The sequence below is a fragment of the Acromyrmex echinatior genome, chromosome 3, assembly GCF_024713525.1.
Source record: "Acromyrmex echinatior isolate Ae372 chromosome 3, ASM2471352v2, whole genome shotgun sequence".
Lineage (NCBI taxonomy): Eukaryota > Metazoa > Arthropoda > Insecta > Hymenoptera > Formicidae > Acromyrmex > Acromyrmex echinatior.
In genome coordinates, this window is record NC_141854.1 from 9,405,274 (window position 1) to 9,431,085 (window position 25,812).

General features: G+C 33.6%; 1 protein-coding gene across 5 annotated transcripts; it reads left to right on the forward strand.

Moving 5' to 3' along the window:
* The first annotated feature begins 14 nt into the window (after window positions 1–14).
* On the forward strand, window positions 15–24,629 carry LOC105146337 (uncharacterized). 5 transcript variants are annotated; one of them, XM_011056512.2, is made up of 3 exons: window positions 15–164; window positions 19,569–19,966; window positions 20,059–24,629. In XM_011056512.2, the coding sequence occupies exons 2-3, from the start codon at window positions 19,575–19,577 to the stop codon at window positions 21,698–21,700; spliced, it is 2,034 nt and encodes a 677-aa protein (XP_011054814.1). In that variant the 5' UTR covers window positions 15–164; window positions 19,569–19,574; the 3' UTR covers window positions 21,701–24,629. The 5 variants fall into 5 exon arrangements, with proteins under 5 accessions (XP_011054814.1, XP_011054812.1, XP_011054813.1 ...); XM_011056510.2 differs by lacking the exon at window positions 15–164 and adding an exon at window positions 9,461–9,766; XM_011056511.2 differs by lacking the exon at window positions 15–164 and adding an exon at window positions 9,736–9,833.
* The last annotated feature ends 1,183 nt before the right edge of the window (window positions 24,630–25,812 follow it).

Here is a 25,812-nt window from a genome sequence, read left to right on the forward strand (position 1 = left end):
TCGCCACCACCGCCACCACCGCTGCCGCCGCCGCCGCAGCCGCCGCCACCGCTCTAACCCCAAACCTCCACCACGGCTCTTTCCGACGCCAACCCTAACCTGCCAACCCTGCTCCACCCGGCAGCGCCCTAACTTGGCCGCAACGGAGAGCTCCTGAGTCACGCGTGAGTCGTGATTCTTATTCATATTCGCGCGAAATTGCGTCGGACTAGCCTTCGAGGATTACTTCGCGGGGATTATTTCGCTGATGGTTGCCGGCAGGGGGGAGACGTCGAGGGTTGAATAGGGTCGTGCGTTACCAGTATCGGTTTTAGCGTATAATAGGAATCGTAATTACCTTTCTCTAAGTTCTTTTTCCCCTCTACCTCTCTTACGACGAGTACTTACTCGACCTGAAAATGTTTGCTAATATCAACGGCACAATATTTATATAATATTTTACAAATAAATGCTACTATGACAATGGTAGCGTCGTCGTTCTCGTCGTCGTCGTCGTCGTCATCATCGTAAGGGCGTTAGCGAGAAACTCATAATCGTGCTTTGCCGTATATTAATTAAAAATGGTTGGCTGTCCCGCCCGGTTTACGCGTCCGGTAATTACGTTGTGTTTAATTAATTAAGCGTACGTAGCGAGCGCGAAAGCTGCGCGCGGTCGCGCGGTTTACGCGCGATCGTCGCGGAATAATAATTAAAAATTACGTCGCGCATAGATTCGGTTTAGACATTCGTTTTGCTTTCTTTCCTTCTTTCACCGCCAGCTGTAATTTTTAATTACCACGCCTGACGCTAAGCTGTTTTCGCGGTGTCCGCGGTGTACGCGCAGCTTTTAATCTAGCCAGCGCGATGCGATAATGATCGCATTAATTACGGTATGATAACACCGATAGGCATCCACGCTGCGTCTCGTAAAAATATAACGAAGCAAAACATTAGGGAGAAAAAAATTGGTTTACAAACTCTATTGTACCGCTAAATATGTTGATATTTTCGTAGCTTTTATTAAATGATAATATTTCTCCCTTATCTCTATTTTCCCTCTGCGATTTTATGTTTTCATTCCTGTATCGCTTGTGTTGCGACATAATATTATTACCGCGATGATGTTTCAACATTTTTTCTCTTGTAAAAAAAGTGAGAGAGAGAGAGAGAGATAAAGTGTTTATTGATACTCCAGGACGGTCCTCTAAAAATATAAAACGTAGCTAGTGATGATGAGCAAAATGTAAAAGAATTAAATAGAGAAAGATCAAATTTATTCCTTCATCGATTAAATAAATTTAAAAGAAAATTCGTATTTATCGCGGAGAAATCGAGTTCCGATTTTTTTTTTTTTTTTTATAAAAGGCACTGTTCGAGGCATCCGTCTCTTTCCTCGTACGGACTCCGCAATTATCGCGTCGCGGGATGAACGACGTACACGGAATGAAACTACTGCCGCTAAAGAAAACGTCTGCATCAAGTTCCTGGCTAAAAAGTTCTCGTCGAAACAAAAAGAATCCTCGCCCGAAGTCACGCCGACTAAAGTTCGTTGCTCCGTACATGTTGTCCCCGCGCATTCTACGGCGTATTGGAACTCTGCCAATGTCATTCTCGCATAATTCCACGGGAGTAGAAGGCTCGAGAAAGAGATGGGACAAGTGTATAGACAATATATGTCCGCAATCGAAAAGGAAGTATTTCGGAAATAGATTCCGAGTCGTTTTGATATTACGTGTATTTAATTTTTGTAATGTTATTTTTATAATATAATATTTTTCAAAATATTAACGTAACAATCGGCTGCATTGTTGTAACTGAAAGTGTAAGAAAAGAAAAATATGCATTCGTTTAAATAACAGCGATAAGAATCCGTAAATAGTGTTGTTTATTATTATTGAGCGTTTTTTGCATTTTGAATAAACTGTTATTAATTTTTAATATGAATTGTATTTCCAATATATTAATGTACGCTCTCTCCCCATTGTCTATTTTACAATTGCGTAATCGTAGTTGTAAGAATTGATCAATCACAGTCGAATATGAGGAGAATATTCGACTGTGAATATGTAATCAATTCACATACAATTAACCACTTACAATTATATTTACTCAATTGTAAAATAGAATTCACGTGAAATGTGAGAAGCTTTACGAATTATTTGAGCGAGCCAAATAGCGTCTTATCGCCATCTATTGTCCATTTTTAAAACTAACAATTCTATAATAGCATCAGTCGATGAGGCAAATTATGAAAATATCTTAAAATATTTATTGTCGCGTTATGTTTCCAAACATGAAAAAAATTTGAACAAGTCAAGTATGATAAATATCATGAGAAATATTTATAAAGTATTTATGTCATACGTACTTTTAATGCTCTTGTTGATATTAATACGTTAAACTCATAGATTCACGCGTCTCTGCGAAGAGTATTAAAAAATAGCACATCACGCAATATTCTAGCCACATCACGCAATATTCTAGCAAATATTTATTCTGGGCAAATATTCAGTAACGTAATAGAACGTAAATTGCATCTATTCATTTATTGCGTGCACAAATATTTGATAAAAAAGTCAACGCACGAAGCATTGGTTTGACACGACATATATATATATATAAATCTCGTAATTGCCGAAGGCATAGCAACACATCAATTGATATTAAAGTAAATGCATAAATAAAGATCACCCGCGAGACGGTTCTGAGCCTTGACACGTATAGCGTTAGTAAACATGATGAAATGCGAACCGAAACCACACGCACATGAAAAATGCGTCTGCACGGTATTGTGTATCATAAAATAGCATTATGTTTACAGCGATGTGTATGATATGTGTCTCTAAAACCCTTTCTCGGAGGCGCAAATAATTTTAACGAACCTTCTCCTTCTCATTCCACAAGCACGAATACGAACATAACTGCCTTTATCGAAATATTATAAATAATAATTGCTCAACACAGAATATAGCAAATATTAATGTTTTCAATTATTAGGCGTAATTATGTGTACTTGATAATAATTTTTAAACGAAACGTCGAATTATTTGATCTTAAAATGATTTTATAAAGCTAGAAATGTAATATTACATGATAATCAATTTAATATTGATCAAGCAGCATATAAATCTAATAAAATAATATAAAATAAAAAAAAATATATAAAGGAGTTTATATTATTGTTTATATCGGATTGCCATTGAACAGTCCGATGATGATATACCGTATACGTAGTAAAAATTAAAAATATGATTCCTGCATAAACGCGTGCATTATATTTCAGCCAAACATTTTCCTGATTGGTAGATATATATTTTAATCATAACATCAGGGGATTGCGGAAAAAGAGTGGGAAAAGGTAGCAGAGATTGTTCTTTATTTTCTGTCCCCGCGCGATAATTTTATTTACGCTGATAATTTTTGTTCCGGTGTATTTGCGCGATTTACCGACTTGGCGATGAAAAATTAAGTCCCATTAATCACCGAGAGGCGTACATTTTCAACCGGTTGGCGTTCCCGCGTCGGAATGCTCGACGTTACGTCCCATTAAATTTGAACCCCGCCACTCTGCTATCCCTGATTCTCTCGTTATATAGCGTTCGAAAAAAAAAGAAAGAAAAAAAGGGATAAATCCGCGGCACGTTTCGCGGACCAAAGAGAGAGAGAGAGAGAGGGGAGGGGGGGGGGAAGGGGAATTAATCCCGAGACGATAATTCAACGGCGCGCTATCGGGAGAAGCTAACGTCAATCGCGGAGTTAATCGATGCGCCATGCGCCACTGATACAAGTACGGGATTGGCAGGTCGTCGGTTCCCCGTTCAGTCAAGAGATCATGAGATCGCTATTTTCCGGGTTTCGCAATATATTTGCGCGCGCGAGCACGCACGCCTGACCTCCGCAGTCCGCCGATCACCAAACGGCGAATGCAATTCTTTGAAACTGAACGGAACGCACGTCGCACCCGCGTCGTTCAATCACGCACTGACTGCATGAACAAACAACAGAATGGGACATACGTGTACGAGAGAGTGATACGTACCACATATATCCGACCCGTATCGATTTCCCATTGTCCTCTCTTCAAATCTGAAAACATACGTAGCAACGACGACGATGACGACGACCCTACAGGGATGCAAATGCGCGTTACGAGAGCTCTCGCCGGGGGGGAACTGCAATTGCAGTTCTAAAAACTGACCGTTGCTTTGCAACACGCCTATTAGCGAACATACGAGACTGTTGGAAAATAATTCTCCGGACACGACAATGTTTATTCGCTTATTTATATAATAATTTTGTGTAACGAGGTAGACATAAATTTCTTTATTTTTGAAGATTTTTTTCAAAATTCTGGAAATTTTTCTGTCAACTTCTTTCTTTTTGTTCTTTTTTTGCCCTTTGTGGATCAACCCCATTTGAAGTCACGTCACACACACTCTCTTTTATTTTATAACTTGCTCGTTCAATTTTTATGGAACTTGGTCTATAAGATAATTTGATAATTTGATTATTCAAATCTGAAGTTAAAAATACAAAATTTTAAATAGTAGATTTAATATGGTGGACAAAATTTTTTTTTAATGTATTAATTATCATAAAACTTGGTTTTAAAAAGTTTTAAAAAGTTTCATGAAAGATATAGAATATAGATATACAACATCAAGTTTTCAGTTTCATTTTATTTAATGCTCATCAATGCATAAACAATTAGTATTAATTTTCAAATTGACTTTCTCAATTCTGATTATAAGTCTTCTGATACTATTTTTCTCTATGGAGGTTACTTTCCCCTTTTTGAAAAAAGATCTATACTTATTACATATTTGAGTTATATTTATTACAAATTCCATATTTCTTTTAGACTATATTCAAAAGCAGAGATCTCCCAGATCTAAAAATCTCCCAAAATCGAATTTCACGATAATCAGATTAGTTTTCGAAATGTCAATTTTAGAATTCGAAGGTCGGAATCAAATTCAACGATCTGGATCTTGAAAAAGCAAGATCTTGATAATCTATAAGTTATTTTGTTAGAAAACTCTGGTTCTCAAAAGGTTAATGAAATATTATACCCCGTATTTATACGTGTAGATGAGAGATCGACTATGAAAAATTTAAGTCTAATTTTAATTCCTAATTGAATTTAATGGGAGCTAATTTTTCATTGGCAAACCAATGAATTGCGCAAATACGAACAGAAATTACCCTCGTAAATAAGATCATAAATGAAAAGAAAAAATAGTAAACAATATAGTATGAATAGAAAAAAATAAAAATTCTGATCTTTTTGTTTTGTGACTTGCGAGGTAGTTTATAATAAATTCATAAAAATATTATAAAGTTTATAATTTCATTTAACATTGCATATGTTTTAAATAAAAACTAAAGATAACTACAATTATTGTATCGAGTTTATATAATCTCTCAACAGTCAGATTTTAATGTTGTCATACAGTGCTTTTATTTTTGTAACTTAGCGGTTTGTCGTGACAAGTAATTGTCTAAAGCAGCGACTTATTGTTTGCCGATATCAGAATATATGATGGCTAAAAGCTTGACACACGTTTAATATATGCCAGTTAATATTCGCGCATCTCATTTACGTCTTTACAACGCGTTCGGACTATAATTTGAATGGATGAACGTCACGCGCGGACACGTCAGAGACGATTTCAACACGATTAGCAGAAAAGTCGCTTGAATAAGAATACTTGCCATTTTATAACACGTAGATGCATATCCCTGTTCTGAGAAATCAATTTCATTTTGCTAGTTTATCCTGTTTCCACATGTGATTTATTAAAAATTAGATATACTTATCTTCTTATATCTCTTCTATATTTTGATTTTGACTTATTCAGAGCTTGTCGAAATTAATGAATGAAAAAAAAATCTTTCCAAGAATATTTTTCGTATAAAAGAAACATATCATCGCATTGACAGAAAAATGACATCGCAAAATTAGCAACTTTTCAGTAGAACACTTTATAAATTCTGAACTGACAACGTTTCAATTAGAATAGTGAATATTTCAATTTATCCTGTTTTTACAAGTATGATTGATTTATCAAAAATTATGTATCTTCTATTTCGATCCATACTACAAGATATCATTCAAAGTTCATCGAAATTGACAGATGAAAAAAAATGTTTTTGAGAATATTTTCGTATAAACGGAACGGATGTCTCTTTATTTGATAGACAAATGGCACCTCTCAAAATTAACAATTTTTTGGTAGAACATTAAAAAAATTCTGCTCTAATAACGTTTCAGTTAGGATAATGTTTCTTTTCATTAAAATTATGTCAAAATTATGTTAAAATTATGAGTTTTTAAAATTTGACTGTTAAGAGATTTTTATAAACTGTGACCCTGTTACAGCATAAATTTTATCCTTATCTCTTATCAGAACTGTGACACTGTTCCATATAAATAATTAAATGAGCAAAAAGTATATCGTTTTCTCACAAAAATATTTTAGAATCGCTTTTTCTTTGTTGTCCTAAAAATGCAAATTATTTAGTTGCATCATTTTTCTATTAATGCAACGTATAAATAAACGTATATATAAACAAACAAAAAATGAAATCAACAAACTATTAATTTACAATTTAAAGCATTGCAAATTGATGCGAATATATTAAAAAATTTACAAATGATTAATAAAATCAAAAGTGCGTGTGACGATACTATTAAGGATTTTAAAAATAATTATAAACAGGAAAGAAAAATATTTACAAACAAACATGTTACAAAGAAACACATAATAATCAAGAATTTAGAATAATGCAAACATATTTGTGCAGAGATTTTCAAGCTGTAATTAGTGGAAACCGCGGTTTGTTTTGTTGCATAGAAATGGTAGTACGCGGATTTCAAAACTCGCCAGTCAAAAAATTTTCTCGTTTATCCGATTGGAGTCATAAATAATTTTGCGATAGATTCACCAGTGAAAGAAAAAGCTGTATGAGCGTATATGTAGTGTCGAGGCGACGTTTTAACTCGTAAAACTCATTAAACAATCAAAGGGAATAACCGTGATGATTCATGCTAGTGTAACGCGAAAGGGATCTTCCATTCGCGGCACAAAACTTTTCCTGTGATTTCAAATTGGCATGTATTTATGGAACTATTCAGAATGAATTCCGATCGGAATTGTTCAATTATTCTCTAAATTTCTATTAGGGTGTGATACACAATTTCGAATATGATACAATTCAACGAAATAAGATTTTGATTCAATTTTCGAAGTTCAAATTATTTTTTCCTGTTTGATACTGTTACGTCCAGAGGACTCCCACGACTCTCTTTCATGGAGAATTGAAGTTTGTTAAACTTTTCCAATGATCGTTATGAGAATCAAACTAAAATCCACGAAAAAAGACTTTTAAATAGTAATAAAATCTCCCCTTTGAAATAAAAAATCTAGTATCTGCTTTTCTATCCTCATAACTGTCATCAAAGAAAAATAAAAGAAGACGCACGTGCACTGTAAAAATGCTGAAATTTCCTCAAACGCTCTCTAACGTTCCGGTTAAAGGAACAATAAATATATCTATTAGAGAGACGCCCTTAATGCCAAGATATTTTCTAACGGCCAAGTCACGGACCGATTCCCACGGATTCGGAGTCCGCGATCGTAAAATTGAGAAACGACACTCGAGAGAGAGAGAGAGAGAGAGAGAGAGAGAGAGACATTCGTTTATCCTGTGGCATCCAACGCACCCTCTGCGCATAACTTTAAGGAAAGGCGTTATAAAATTAAGAATGACACTTGCCTACATAGATTCCGACCAAACCGGTCAACACCCTTTCCTCTCACAAAGCGTACTCCGAATCTTGACCAATCCAGAAGCGAGGAAAGAGTCCTAATTAAAAAAATCTATTTCATCAATCCGAACCCGATCAGTCAACTCTCGAACTCTTGCCCCTAAGAATATCCCTATAAACGGCGATCTTGTGGGACTTTGGCTGTCTCTCGGTGTCCATTGCTATCCATCGCCGTCTTTCACGGGTTCTCGGGTTTTCGAACTTTCGCGCTCTCAGCTGTGATCTTGTTTTCATAATCTTCGAGTCAATGATGTGAGTCACATACTGAGTCCAACTTCAACATCTCCGAGCCAAATCACCATTTTCTGAGCCAGATACAAACTCCATCGCCTACTACAAACTGCATTCCATTCGCCACTACTCACATTATTTCTATCACCAGTAAGTCGTACAGTCTTCGGTGTTAATTATTAATCAATACAAATTTTCCCTCTTCGATGTTAATTATTAATCAATACAAACTTACCTTCTTAAAAAAAGTAAAAAAAAGGCGCTAAGAATATACGTATTTCTCGAATAAAATCTAAATGTCCAATTTAATTAATAGTAGTTTCGATTCTTCTTAGTTTAACCCAAATAATGGCAGCTTTAATTCTGTCTTCTTCTTCTTACTTAGGCCTCTGGTCTGTGTTACACCTCTCTCATATTGTGGTGCGCTAATTATTCAATTCCACGAGCATATGGGATCTATAATTTCAATGCCAATTCCGAACGGCGGATTTTTCGAGAAGTGTTTCTATGAGCAAGGATACTCTCGGGAGGTTGCCGACTTTTCCGAGAGGAGATACGAGCGTAAATATTTTGATTCCTTCTGGAATCGAATCCAGGACCTCCAGCATAATAGATCAGTGCACTGTCTGCCATCCCACGCTTCAAATTCTCTGTCAAAAATTTTTACTCTTCGAAAAAGCTAATGTACCAATTGAAAAATTAAAACCCAGATGTTACAATCTTACATAACTAATCAAGTTAAATTCAAATTAAAAAGTAAAACCCAAGTGGTACTATTATATCTTCGTTATTTACTTGACTCTAACGATATGTATCATTCGTATAAAAGATTTGATATCAACAATTAGTGTCAAGTTAAATTCCAAATTAAATAAAGAATACAATCGATAATTGTGTTATCACATTTTTTCCAATCGGAATTTATTTCAAACATTTCATAATTCGTTCTGTTCACCATTCTGTTAATGATTTTCTTGTTTTTGTCTTGATTTCTGGAAAAATCTATTCCTGAGAAATCTTCTGGAAAAATCTCCACTGTCTCTCGATATAAATAATTAAATACTTCTACTTATTTATTCTAATTTGTTACGTGTATATTCGTTATCGATTACTGTATCGGAAATTAACTACGATGATTGCACGACCAATAGCTTCTTGGAAAAATGTGGACGAAATGAAGTCGTCGGCGATGACGAATCCATCAACGATCATTCTACAAGGCACGATTCGCGATAAGCGAGCACGTAAACACGATGTAATATGCTATATACGTATATGTGACGGCACGTCAGTTTTGCCAGCGCTTATCTCAAGCCTGTTTTCTTTAGCTGAATTTCTTGCATGATTCATCTTTCCTTTTTTTTTCTTCTCACTTTTTTTCTTTCACATTGAACAATAAAAGAGAAAAGATGAACCGTGCAAGAAATTCAGTTGAAAAGAATGGATCTTTCTTTTAATTCTCTCTTGGGAGAGGCGCTGCAGTTTTTTAAACCTGGTCTCTCCGGCGTCATTCTCGAGCAGCCTGCGCGTCGTACGAGCGACGCATGCGCGCATCTCTCCCCCCCCCCCTCCTCGCCCTATCACGCGGGTCTATTCGTATGTAGCCGGTATTAATCAATCACCTGTTTCACCGTGTGTACGCGATTCTTTCTTTTTACGCGATCAACTACTGCGCACATGAGAATCTCGACCGGCTGTGAAAAAACGAGCGCAATAAAGGAGAACGTGAGTCGAAAACATATTTTGACGTGTCTACTCGCTTGGAATGATGGGACACAGAGTGTGTATTGCAGTGAGTGAATTGTAAAACGATGAGTAATTAATTTCGAACCGTCGCGCGAATGTCTGCTTGAACGGAGAGCGATTCTCTCATCATCGTAATGAGAAATCAGAGTAGTGTTTGTTAACTTTTACAGGACGGAAAAGTCATATTGGAACTGAAATAGTGTTAAATTTTGAGGCAAGAAATACAATTAAATAATGAATTATATGAATTTTATGTTTAAGGAAACTGTAAGATTTTAAAAATAGACTCCGTTCTCTAAAGGTTAATTGAGGAAAATAATTTTGAAAACGTATATATTTAATGTAATATAAAAAATGCTTCCCATCATGTATCACTTTATTGTTCTTCCTTGTTGTTCGAATATTAAAAAAGGATAAAATGATACATCATGCGCATCATGCGTGAACGCATCTACAGATGACATAATGTAGCACAATAGATCTGTTTTTATTCACTGCATTAGATTGCACTAGAATTATCTTTTTTGCTTTCGTCAAGTATCAAACATACAATCCATTTCCAAATACTTTCTTACTACATACTTTCCAAAATTGTATATTAGTTTCTCCACAGAAAACAGACCTAACGAATCATTGCATTCTTGTTTACTAATATTAAACAAAAATGAAATGATCACTGTGTTACACTGTGCCGCTGAGCTGGAAAGCAAAAATATAGTGTTTATGAAATTAGTGTTTTAAAATTGATTTTACATGATTAAAACAAATTACATGATGAACGTTAAGGGCGGAAGAACTTATAACGTTTTTCATTGGCAGAACTCTATGTACGAATACTCAGTACACACTTAGTGCACATTAAAGCTGTTGTACGCTATTCTAATCTAAATATAAAAGTGACATATCTCAATTGATAAAGTGCCCAATTATTTTCAAATTATTATCAAATAACACGATAAAATGTATTAAATATTTATTTCGATTTGTGTACGACTTTAAAATGCATTGAGTGCGCATTAGTTTTGCTAATGAAAAACACTATTAGTCTTACACACACACACACACACACACACACACACACACACACACACACACACACACACAACATATAATGTATAATGCATAAGAAAATAAATCAAAGAAAATAAATCAAAGTCCTTTCTTCTTTCCATGAAATAAAAGATTGATTAATTTTTTATGCCTTATGCAAAAATCTATGCTTCTGCTCTAAATCTGGAGCGCCACGTAACATATTTTCCATTATCGCGGCGCAGTCAGCGTTAACTCCGCTTGTTAAACATCATCGCCGGCATGGACGTCGGAGAAACGTAAACAAAACGTATTTTTCGCGCGCAAGGCGAAAATACGGAACTTTATAAAACATTCGATAACAATTTTTTAAGAATTTATACGTTTTCAAACTTTATAAGAACGTTTACAGAATATTATTGGGTTTTAAACATTTTCAGAATGCTTATAAAATACAGTATATATCGTTTCATGAAAGTTCTGTAATGCTAAAGTAACGTTTTCCAAAAGATGTTCAGTAAACACGGATGCGCCTTCGTGCAGAGTTCACTGTCAGATTTTTCAAACATTTAGCAAACGCTTTTCTCAATATTATTTGAAACAAACATTTTTCTTCTATTCAACAAACGCTGTTCCAATATGGCGAATTATTAAATCTCAGTAAACATATTGTAAGGCTTTTACGCAAACGGCTTAAAGACGCCCAAAAAACGTTTTTCTCAACTCCATAACACAAGCGTTTTTCTTCCGTTTAGCAAACATTCTTTTACACATTCGATTTTCAAGTAATGTACGACATGGCCACTAGAGGGACATGAAATTCAATTTCTTGCATTTAAAAAACTACATCAAATAGGATAAAAGGTACAGTATGATAAGACTTTTCAATAAAAAATTTTGTACCTTTTTTTTTAATAAAATGTCTGCGTTCAGCAGGCTCAACATTTGAACTGAACGTTCATGTAAACGTTAAACAAACATTTATAAAACTATTTATTTTCGTCAGAAAATGCCTTCCAAACATTGTAGCGTTGCAATTTCCGCTTTATGAACACTTTACTGACCGCTTCTAAATTCTCAATGAACTTCTGCAAACATTCATGTAAATGTTAAACAAACATTTATGAAACTTCTTATTTTCGTCAGAGAATGCCTTCCAAACGCTGCAATGTTGCAATTTCCGCTTTATGAACACTCTAGTGGCCATTTTTAAACTCTCAACGAATTTCCGCAAGTGCTCATGTAAGCGTTAAACAAACGTTTATGAAACTTCTCATTTTCGTCAGAGAGAGATGCGCGTTTACGCGGAAGCTGTGCCTCGTTTATAACGTCCGTGTCGCCGTGATTTTCCTTCAGTCACCGAATCGCACGCATCATGGCACAGTTTGGTACGACTTCACCGGCGGTTCTACTTTTTTTTTCCTCCTCGCATATGTTTCGAGCGCGAGACATGTTTGAAAAAAAAAATTAGCACTGTCGCGCAAGCGCACATGTCCGACGTCAGATTTCGCCGTGTCTCCGCGCGAACTTTCTGTTCCCATCGAATATCGTGCTCGTTATCGGGATACGTTATCGGACCATCTCGTTCGCACGCAGATCACGATAACTGGCGATAACGCTCGACGAAGTATAAGGTCCCTCGCCGGAAACGTCGCATCCGCGTCCCTACGGTAAGACGAGTCCCTCGCCCGATGGACAGGTCATACCGACCGTTCCGGAGAAATTAGGAGGTTAGGAAGAGCGAGGTCGCGTTCAATCCGAAAGCAGCGGGATTTTCTAACGGATTTTCATCTTATAGATGATTGTCGCTATCGTTAACTAGGGACAACCAATGAGAGTCGCGCTTTTTTCAAGGATTGTCCTTGCCATTGGCTGTTGATCGCTGGTTAACAATAGCGACAATCGTCGATAAAGCGTTAGAGAATCTCGCTACAGGATCGGCTGAGGCGATGATCCGTAATTGGATTTGATATTTTCTTCTTATAAAAAAATTTTCGTCTTATAAGATGTTTCAGTAAAACAGATGTTACTAATGCAAGGCTTTTTCGATAAGAAATCTTGAAATCAAATTTCTCCGTTTAATCCCTGTTGGACGAGCCTTGCTCCGAGATGTCTCTCGAGACTTCTTTACAAATTAAATATAATTGCACGCGACCGGCATGTGTAGATATAGGGTGTCTCAAAATTATTTGTTCGATAGTATGTTCTATGAGCTAAAATAATAAAAAAAAATGTTAATAAAACAGAGGTCTGTTTTATTGAAAAGTTATTAAAAACATATGAAATGTGTACAAAAACAAAATAATTTTATTTATATTTCAAATTGCTGTCTGCGGCGTCTGCCTATGTCAATATAAGTTTGACATTGACGTCATTTTGAATTTATCATCTTTTTTTGCGAGGAAATCTTCAGGAGGAAAAATTTTTTATCTATTCTTGCAAAAGAGAAGGCAAATTCAAAATTTCATCGACAATAAGTTTATATTAACATGAGCAGATTGTGATTTGAAATGCAGATTTGGTAAATTTTCTTTTTCAAATATTTTATTATATTTTTTTACTTTTGTTATAATTTTTTAATAAAACATTTAAATTTATTTAAAAATCTATGTTATATTTTTTTTATTATTTCAGCTCGTAGAGTATATTATCAAATTTTGTACGAGAAATTCGGAGCACCTTGTGTAATGTGTGTGTGTGTGTGTGCGCGCGCGCGCGCGCGCGCGCACACACACACACACACACATATATATATCAAGTACATAAAACGACGTCTATAACAAAAATCTCTTAATAAAAAAAATAGTACAAATGATTAAATACGCAGATAAAATGTTTATAATTTTATTTAACGAAATTATAATTCGGTTTCTATTCTCATTATCATACATGTGTAAAAAAATACATGTGATTTTTTTATATATGTATGTGTAGCATAAAAAAATATTACAAATATATACAGGATATCTCCGATATTTTTTATCTGTGATATAAAAAAAATATGTAATGTTTTATACATATTTTTTTTTATAGCAGAGAAAAATAGAAAATGAATTATAAATTTAGTAAGTAAAATAATAAATATTTCATCAATTAGATGTATTTTTGTGCAATTACGTTTTTTTTAGGACACAATATAAAACACACGAGTAAAAATATGTAATTTATTTAATCATAAAATCTAAATTAAATCTGGAAAATTCAAAAGATAAATTTAGATAGATGCTTAAAAAATGGATAATTTGATAATTAATTATTGTAAAATACCGGAGTGAAAGTTTAAATAATTTTTTTTTACCAGGCTAACCGGCACGTATTGAAAATTATATCTTGATTCTTCATTGTATAACAAGCTCCAATTGTCGCATCGTCATTGTCACGAATCAGCATAAAGATTACTGTCTACGGTATGAATATATAAACTCGCTGAAACTAAATGAATTGAAAAAGAACTCGTCATTGTTTCAGTTCAGTTTCAGTTTCAGGTGTGCATTCTCTGCATTTTAATTCCTCCACTTTCGACTAGACATTTGAATTACAATAAAAATTTTTATGTATTAATTTCTTTCCAAAAGTCATACTACATGCATATATGAATATAATCATACAAAAAATTGATATCTACTAAAAAAAAAATAATGTTTATATACGTTGAAACAATATTTTAGAAATTTTACAAAAAAATAGATTTATAGTGTTGTTTTTACGCCAAAATATTATAAGTCAACACACATACACACACACACACACACACACACTTCAGCTTAAATTATTTTATATTAAAAATACTTATACATTATACTTAAAAAAAATTTTTTTTTGCTTTAGCTGCTAAAGCAAAATAGAATGTATAATTAACTTTCGAAAGATCAAAAAGAGGAAAGAAATAAAAAAACAAGGAAACGTGTAAAAAGCGAATGGGCCACAAGAACGGGGCCCGAAAACTGAATATGTCCCATGCACGCGTACGAACGAGAGCGCGCCTCGGTAGATTTTAACCCTGAGTTCACTCGGATATGATTTAATTTAACCGCGGCTCTCGGTAATCCGACGTTCAATCTATCTCTGTCCACCGACGAGTGCACGCGAGTCTCTTCTTCGTCAGTCGGTCTCCTTGGCCTTTTCCTTGTGGTATGTAAAAACGCCTCCGAAAGCATTTCGCTTTCACGTGCTATTATACGTCGTGCGTACAGTGGGAAAAAGAAGTCAATTAACAAGTTATTTACTTACGCTTTCTAACGAGAAATTTAAAGGTAATGAATGAAAGATGAGAAAGAAGATTATTTTCATATGTATAAGCACTTAGTTTTTTATAATTAGTACATTATACTGCAAAATTTTCATTTCATCGGTCTAATATATAATCCACACAGCACTTTAGCCAAAGGATGTTCTGAGAACTTGAAAGAAGTAAGGAAGTTTCCTGGAAATCTTAGGATATGTCTCTTGAAGGTTTGTGCTGTATGGAAATAATTAATCAAATCCGATCGTGAAACTATTTACAGAGAGAATCTTTATAGGGCAAGAGTATTTTTGCAATAAGTTATATATCTACGTAAGAAAATAACTTAGAAATGTCTCATAAAATTTTTAAAAACGTAGTTATAACAGTTTCAACACAAAAATGTAACAGATGTTTAAAAGATGTGCTACTTTTTAGGTCACTTTGAGAAACTCTTATATTTAGACTTTTAAATATATCGACTTTTCGCACATAAACTTGCCACTTGATGCACTTATATATTGACTCGATGTATTCGCACGACGATAGGGTCAGATTACAGATTATCTACTAACTATTCGATCCGACAGTAACGAGGTTCGAGGAGACCTCGGTGCTCTTTAATGAAATAGCCATCCTGTGGAGTGCAATGAAGTGTAATGAATGAGAGAGAGCTGTGCGTTGCGAACGAGGTATCATTGGAGCAAATGCTTAAAAATTTTTTTTACGTAACACACAATTTTTATAGATTGGATTTTGTTAATCAAAGATGTGGTGATAACAGTTATCATAATTAGTTGTTTTAATGAATATTCCAGACATGTTTCTGTATAAGTACAGATAAGTAATGTACATAGATAAGCAACAAATAATGATTATCAAAAAATTAAATATTCATTTATAAATATACATACGTATATTCATATGCATATTTTATACTTTGATAATTTTTATTATATTTCTTATATATATATACTTATTCTCTGCATTATTATATACTTACTAAAAGTGGATTTATTTTTATATCTGTCGACATATATAAATAACGTAATAGTAGTCATTAATTAAACTTACATATGTATATATATATATATTTTGATAACTGTATATAAATAACTTATTGCGTTATTTATATTCTTACTTCGGCATAGTATATAACGATAAATCCAGCGATATTGCGTACGAAAGAAAAAGCATCTCAACAGCTTGAACGCAGATATACGTGAGACGTCACATTTGATGTACGAAGAATGAGATATGCGGTGGAATACTTCGTGTAACCTTGTGGCAGCGGAGTCATTTTTCATGGCCGGTACGGGTTAGAGAAATATAGGCGAAGCGTCGGTCTTCCGTGGTGAAATGCGCCTTGATCCATATCACGTCGATATCACGAAACTGCAAGATTTTTACGTGCGCGGAAAACAGATGTTACGATTTCTATATTAACGTAGTTTGCACGATTATATGATAAAATGACTACACGGTTTTGTCGCAATAAAATGACTACACAATTTTGTCGCGATTCATTTTCCTCGTAATGCATAATTGGAATCTTTCATCGGAAGGATGCACGCTATTTATCGCAAGATATAATTTTCTTCCGGAACATTCAGTTGTCCAATGAGATAGTTTTATGATAATTGAAATTCTTGGATTCGGCATTAATCTTTCTATTGTATAGTTTGAACGAATTTATCCCACCTTAAACGAATATTTTGTGTACAGTACATTAAGGATTAAGGAATTAAAATATTAGACTATTAAATAGTTCCATATTATGTGCATTTTATTAATAAATATACATATATTTAACATTAGCGATGTTGTGTGGTATATGTATATCTATCAATATTTTGCAATGTACTAATGTAATGAAATCGTTACATTCAGAACAATATAATCAATTAATTTGAAATTTTCCAGTGACGTTGAGGAAGTAAATATTGTAAATTCAACAACGTTCTAATTAAATTTACAAATTATTGTAGAATTTGTCAGTAAATAGACAAAACCCGACGCGTTTAATCGAAATAACTTCTCTAGATTCGCAAGATATAAAAATGGTAAAAAAAATATCCGCGTTTCATTTATGCATATTTTAATTATGCATTTTTAATTATACAGTTTTAATTATAACATTAATTATACGTATATATTAGTAAAATTTTATAAATATTACAAAAACGCACCATTTCGCTATATAATTTCGGTATATGTATGTGTCAAATAATATGAAAAATTTACATATAGCACTTCATAATTTTGCTTGTTAACATTTAATTTCTAAATTAAACAGCCTTGCGCTATTTATGTACAATAAAGCTTGCTAGAAGGTAAACATTGCAATTAGCACTCATACTTTTCCACTTTCGTCAAATATGTATTATTAGGTACATATGCGCAACGGAGTTGGCGTAACACAATTTGACATTTGCTGGCAAAGTGTTCGAATTATATATTCTCACAAGTATCGTCTTTATGGAACATCCGCCAATTCGTATAATGATATTACGAAGTGTTCTTATGCAATGGTTAGTAGAACTCACAGAATAGAGAGACTTTGGCGCGCGAAATTTAATAAAGTCTGCTCTTTCTCGAAATGGCGATAAAACGATACAAGGTCATTTCACTTCTCTCGAGTCAATAAAACAAAATTACATAAAATTGTATTTTCTTTCCAAAAGAAATTCAGATAGTTTTTACGAAATAATATATGTACATCGATAAAAGTTGAAAATATATCAATTATCCTGATCTCTCATTCTAATTATAGTTTCACTTATTTCTATTTGATTAAAATTGAAATCATTAAAAAAAGATTTTAATCGTTCGTGATTTATCGATACTTCAGTAAGTTTATTATGGAAAAATCGTTTCTAAATGAACTTTTGAATTTTTATTTAAAAAATGTACAAATTGTGGATGCAAAATTAAAAGATTTAGAAATTTAGGAGTGCATTTCTATTTGAAAGTGGTGTAAGAATACAACTGAAATAAATAATGACTTTAAAATTACGAAATAATCTATAATTTTCTCTCGTCAAATGTAATTGTATCGTTTCCTGGAGACGAGACATTTTGCGCGGTTAAGTGTAGACAGCAATATTGATTTGGCAAGTACATCCTCAAAGAGAACAATGGCACTCTGTTAAATACAATTGTCCAACGCATGGATGACTCGAGTAACCCCACCGGAAAGAGCCAATACGAAATCATTAAATGCGTATGACATCAGAGAAAGAAAGAAAGAAAGAGAGAGAGAGAGAGAGAGAGAGAGAGAGAGAAAGAGAAAGAGTCGTCGACGGGAACAAAGAAAAATATTCCGACACGTTGAATCCATCGATCCAACGAACGCTTCTGTCATCGCGTAAATTCCGCTTGGAGGATTCTGGAGGACCCGTCGCCAAAGAAAATCCCCGGTCAAAACGCTACCGTATAAAGAAAGAAAGAAAGGCGACGCTCGCAAAAAGGCACCCAATGTCTCGCCCGGAGTCTGAATGCAAATGATTTTATCCCCGACACGCGGCGTTTTCTCGCGTGAAGGGAGGATCTGCGGGTGAGACGGTGTCCGAAAACTAAAGAATCGCGGCGCCAAAGGCAAGGGCGATGCCGAGAAATATAGCGATGGCCGGTAGGGGTGAGGAGTCGGGGTTTGTCTGGCAGTTTCGAGGAGGCAAATGTACGTCGACGGTAATGGTGATGGTGCTCGCTCTCGCGGCCGAAGGAATATTGTGAGGGGTAGTTCTCGCCCCTGTGCGCAGTCGGGCGTGCAACGCGTACCGTTCTGACGAAAAGCTTCGACCGTGCAGTTATCTCTACTGGCCAAAGACGTCGACGCGTTCCTTTGTAATGCATTCACCAGCGGAAAGAGTTGGTCGAATGTAAATCGTCATAACGATGAATAAAATTGTACTTACAATTTAGCTCTTGCGGATTTACTCATTTGCACTAATTTGCACCGAGGCGTCACATCGACGTGGAACTAGGAAATTCGATGCTTAAATTAATAGGATTAATAGTTTTCGTTAAAAAATCAAATATAGTATACAGATTTCTTTGAATTTATAATTATATAAGAATCTATGTCTTATAATTCATTGACAGTATTCATAGTCGATTATTATTTTAAAGTTGTCTTAAATAATATCTTAAAGATATATAATAATATATATTAATACAGCTTTTTGACTAACTTATAATCTTTTAAGACTGTACTTAGATAGTCTTAAATATAAGAATCGACTATGAATACCGGTTATTATTATAGTATAATACATTTTAATGTATATGAATTTTATTATATGTATATATATATATATCATAAAATGTATATTATATATGTTAAAGAATTAATTTTTATAATATTTCTAAATTATATTTCCTGAATTAATATTTTTTCTGATTGTTTTTAATATGTGAAAAGGACGTTCAATAGTAAAAATATGATATATAGAGGTACAAAATTACTTCAATGTATCATTATATACTGAAACCTAATTATGACTAATTTTTTTGTTTTTGATTGTACAGATTATAATGGCAAAGATGACAACAGCGTTGTCCCTACTTGCGGTCTATTTTATTATTACGACATCAGCCTTAAATAACGAGGAACTGCTGGAGCAAGAATGCCCTGTGGATTGCCACTGTCACTACTTTCGCGTCAACTGGGTGACGGACTGCTCTGATAGCAATCTAACGACCATTCCATACAAAGAGCTGAGTCATAATGTCTATATTTTAGACATGAATGATAATAATATTGCAGACATCAGTCCGTTTCCAGAATCGATCAAATTGAGGCGTCTTCAGATGGCACACAACCGATTAACTGAGCTGACATATGAATCATTTGCTGGATTGACGTACCTTCTGGACGCAGATTTCTCGTATAACGCCATTACGCGAGTAGATCCCGAAGCATTTCGGTAAGATAATTCGATATCAATTATATTCGCCAGTAATCATTCCATTCTCAGACGTGTGATAGGTTTTGTCGATCATACGATTAATTCAACAGGGACAGCCCGGGTCTAATTACATTGGAACTCCAACACAATCCCTTGGACGAGGTTGAGGAACCCTTCCTGAATTGCCGTACGCTGCTGTACCTCGATCTGAATTCATGCGGGATCTGGCACCTCAACACGCGCTTCTTCTACAACACGACGAATTTGAATAAGCTCGATCTATCGCACAATCCCTTGGAAAGGATAGAGCCGGGCCCCTTCGATCATCTGACGAATTTGGAATATCTCAAGCTAAATGGATGCAATTTAACCTACATATCGCCTGAGGCGTTTTCTCATCTAGAAAATTTGCGACAGTTAGAGATAGCAGACAATGAATTGAAAACATTGAACTGGAGAAGTGTTCTCACACCGTTGGTACGTTTGGAACATCTAGATATCCGCAAAACCGGTATCACGAATCTACCGGGTGATGCCTTTGGCAAGAACTTATATCTCTTACAATTGGTTCTCGCGGATAATGAACTATGGCATCTAGATGTCGAAGATACGCTCGGTCACAACTTGCATAGTCTACAATCTCTAGACTTATCGAATTGTAATTTACAAGATCGTCTATCTGAGGAAGCTTTTAGAAACGCAAGCAAGCTACGCGTCCTCAATCTGAGCGGTAATCCAATGTTCGCTAGCGATTTAACTGCCGTTTTGCGCCATTTGCCAAAGCTTCATAAGCTCTCCCTCAGCAATTGCAGTCTTCGAAGGTTGCCAGATACTTTTGATGTATTCGAACATCTGGAGGAACTCGATATTTCTTATAATCCATTATCTGATGCATTCGTCAGTCTTCTCAATCCGTTAAGTGCTTTGGAATATTTAGATATGTCTTATTGCGGTCTCGGTTATGTTGGAATTAACACTTTCGCACAAATGACTTTCTTGAAACAGTTAATTCTTTCGGGAAATGAACTTCATACTCTGGAAGAAGGATTGTTTGCAAATTTGACGCGTTTGGAAAGCCTAGAACTCAACAACTGCGACCTCAAGGCACCTCTCGATCCAAAAGTTTTCGGTGATCGCGAGTTAACTGATATAATAGAACTCAAACTCAGTGGCAATCCGCTGATCGTACCCGATGAAGGCTCGCTGCTCCCAACGCAGCTCTCCAAGTTGGAGATTTTAGACCTCAGCAACTGTGGCATCTCACACTTGAACGAAGATATATTTGCTACAACGAATAATCTCACTCAATTGAATCTTTCGGGCAACACAATATCTGGTGTAGAAAATTTGAGTTCTCTGAAAACATTATCTAGATTAGAACATATAGACCTTAGCAACAATAACCTGCGTACGATCCATCCGAAGATATTGAAGGCAAATCCACGCTTATTATCGATTAATCTCATGGGAAATCCGTTTATTTGCAATTGCTCTATCGCAGAGACCTGGGATTGGGCTGTACAGGAAAAGGGTGATCTTCATGTGCTCGTTGGCAGTCAACCGGCCAATTTTGAAACCGGCTCAGTAAAACGAAGAAAGAATCTCTCTTGCGCCTATGACGAAGAAACGTATCGAAATATGATAGATGGCAGTCAGTCAACCGCGAATCGCAAACATTATCCCAGTCAGTTTACTCCTTCTCGTACTTGGGCTAAATATGTTCGCGAATCTAATTGTAATCGGCGTTTATGATATGCGGCAGTTAACTATCAACATCCGATGTTGAATGTCTACTATCGTAAGGTACGTAGATATAAACAGGAACTTTAAACAAGTTCCGCACTATTAAATATCATTGCAACGTCGTCATATCGTGTGAGCCATAAACTACAATATCACAATATTGTAAAATTTATATTTCCGTGGCATTATTTTTGTAGTCATAGGATTAAGGCAGATCTATAATAGTTTACAGTTTATATATTAGAAAGTATCGTAAAGCATGTTCGTATTGAAAGTATTGAAATGTTACTAAGTCAAAAAAATACTCGGTTTTGTATATATATATTTTCCTTTTTTGTATATAGTATAATGATGATTCTTGTTCTCTCTCACTCTCGTCGATCAGACTTTGTCTTCGTGTATCTAATTCAACAAATGCTTATTTAAAAGCCAAATCAGAATAGATCAGCTGCCAATGATCGACGTTAAATAGAGAAAGTTAAAAAGAGATAAGAAAAATCAGTGAAAACTAAATAATTTCTCTCGTGTATCTACATAAAGGTTGTAGTCATTCTAAAATAGACTCAATAAACACATTATCAAGTGTGTATACACACATACACACACACACACACACACACACACACACACACACACACACACACATGCGCACACACTTGATAAGTTTTAGAATATATAAATTAAATGAAATATCTTATATTTATAACTTGAACTCTCATATTTCTACATTAATTAGATACATAGATATAAAAATTTAACTGATCAATTAATCACATATTTTTAGTATTAAAAGTACTATTAACAATATTTTTAATATTCAAAATAAGTAATTAATTGGTCAGTACTGGTATTAAATTTCTATAAGGGATACAAAACTAATGTTTTAAAAACCGAAAATAGTAAATTATATTTTTGTGCATTTAGTGACTGATAACATTGTAATTATAAATTTAGAAATTATTTGCAAGATAATAAGTCATGATTGAAAGTAAATAATAGATATAATTAATAATTACACAACAGATAGGCAGATAATGATAGATTCAGATACAATTGAAGTATTTTAATTGATATAATTTTATTCAGTTCTTTAAATTATTTAAATTTTTTGACAAATGTCGTAATTAGATTATTAAATATAGAAAATATATAATTATTAATTTAATTTTACACTTGTTAATAATAAAATTTATCAAGAACATAATATTTATATTTGGGATACAATGTAATAATATATTGGCTTAAAAATATTTTTAAAAAATTTATTAAAACTTTAATTCTTAATTATAACATTAATGAAATGCAATATTATTTTAAATTTGTTATACATAATTTTTTAAAATTAAGTATTGACAGATAAAGTAAACAATCCAATATACATCAAAAATACTAGGAAGTTCGATTATGCAATATGTGGTTCAACTTTGCGATTAGCAAACGCGCATTTTACACATGTGCACATATACATACAAACACAATTGCGCCATCGTATACGATAGCGTGTGAGTATGTGGCCATGACGACTAAATGATTTCCCCCTATTTGAACTTCACAATAACCACGGAAAATGCCTGATTATCGTTAAAAGCTGATATGCAGCAGTACCTATTTATGGCGTGACAAATGCAATAGCTTTGTCTTTATTTCACTGTTCGAGTATTCCATCCTGTGGCTCTTCTCTTTTTAAGTTAATTAAGCTAGCTTATCCTGTGTTATATAACAGTTTATGATAGATTCATAATGCGCGAAATGTACATTCGTAAGAAAATCTGTAGCTTTATAAAATTATTTAATGCATTTGCAAAACTCATACAGGCTTATATTTATTATATCCTGTATTAAATATCTATAATTAGAAAACTTGTAAAATTTGTGAAGGGACCAATTTTCTTACCAATATCTTAATAAAATTTTATATTTTTTTAAATTTAATTAATTTTAAATTAAGTTGAATCTGATGGAAAAGAATAGTGTTTTTAAAAATATGTGATACTTTTTATTATATTATTATATTAATATAAAATTATATCTTTGCTTTATACATAGAAGACTTATATATGATAAAACTTGTGATACACTTTGTGAGTTTGATTTTCGAAAATAATGTTATTGCGTATATTAATGCTTTAATATTTATAATGTTTGAATTTATATCAGCTGATACTCAAGATAATTCCTGTTTGCCATTATTTATTAAAAACTGTTATACGTTTGATTTGAATTACTGAATTATATTGTATAAAATTTTTTTGCTTCAGAGTCGAATTTTTTGTAAACATTATAATTTATGTGATTATTTTGTATTTCACGATTATATTATAAAATATAGTAATACATAAATTTTTCAATAGCGAAAATTCTATAAGCTTGCGTTCCAATCTAAAGTAAATTATCTGTTCTCTTTATCTGTGCCGATAATATTAGTATTATACAACTTGAAGTGAAATATTTTTTCACGTTGTCCTTCGCGCATTTTCGTATAAACTACATTTATATTTTTTATTTGAATAAGTCAACGCTTAGATTATAAGCTTTTAAGCCCGATTGCACCAATGTTACTTTAATTTTAAGCGAGGTTTAAAACTCTTTCCCTCTCTCTTCTTGGCTTTAAAAAGAGAAGGAGAGAATTTTAAGCCTCGCTTAAAATCAAAGTAACATTGGTGTAATCGGGTCTTAGACATTTAATTGTAAGATTAACTAAAGTGAGAGAGAAAGAGAGAAAATAGAAAATAAAAAACGCGTTCCTCGTTTTCGCATTTGATCGAGATTAATCATTCAAAGCTTGTATATGTATCCGACCGGCTAAAAGAAATCGGCGATCCCGCCTTCAGATGCATTGTACAACGCAGTCGATCACGCGCGCACGTGGTAGGCCATTTTCATTTATAATCACAAAATGTAAAGACTGTTGTTTAATAAAGCTGTCGTTCTCTTGGTATACGTGGTAGTTTTCTCGTCTCCATTATTGCGATATATGAAATAGCCCCTTACAGGTCAATCACGATAACCAGCGCGGATAATCTAAATTGCATCTGCATGATATTGACGTTTATATACACTGGTGTAACAATAAACTCCATCGCTCTTATGGATATCTTTTGATAAGTAGGCAGAGAGGTAGTCCGATAAAATTTTCTACGTGCAGGAAAAAAACCGATATTTTCATTATTAGGATACTACAACCACTCGTTATTAAGAAATGAATGTTGCTGATACTGTTTTAGTGAATTTCTACATTTATATGATGGCAACGAAATTAATCGAGAATTTATATTCTGAATTTTGATAGTTTTCGAAGAGAAAAAAGATAAATTTCAAAATAATGCAAAACAAATGTTTTGCATTAAGTTCCAAGGAAGTGTTTTAGTTATTAAGTACACGCGATGTTTGCATATGTTTATGTTCTCGTTATGTAATTTACAAACTGCATTGATAAATCTAAGTAAAGTATGTTCCCTGCAATTAATTTTCATTGTTGTATATTTAAAGATACTGATAGGAGATAATCGTTCCTCGAACAATTTTCATTTTACATTAGATATGGAAAATTGTCTCCATTTATGTCATTTAACTTTTACTTATGTTACAAAGTTTAAGTTAAACATTATCGTTATATCGTTGTATTTGTCTATGTAACTTTCATAATACATAAAACATTGGAGTTGCATGTAAAATTCTTATTTTTCTATATTTACTGTGTTATGCTAATGGCTCTTAATAATAAGTTAATAAATTTAAATGAACAAAATGTTGAAAAAAATAGGTCCATTTAAATCTTTTACATATAAATATCAATGGAGAGCTTATATTATCTTTTATTTAATATGTATTTCTGTCATTCATTGGTACTACATTCATTTTTTATATTCTATTTGATTATATAACGCTGTTACGTAAAATACTTAAATAAAATAATATCAAATTATTGTGTATAATAACACTAATAACTTTAAAATATCTGCAGGCAAATACATTAAGACGATTACATTTTAAGTAAAAAAATTGTTTAATTAAAAAATATTTATATGTAATATCTTTTTCAAATTTTATTTTATTTCTCAAATCTTGGTAATTTATATTTTTCAAAAATTTGAGAATGAGTATGAGACTCTATATTCCAA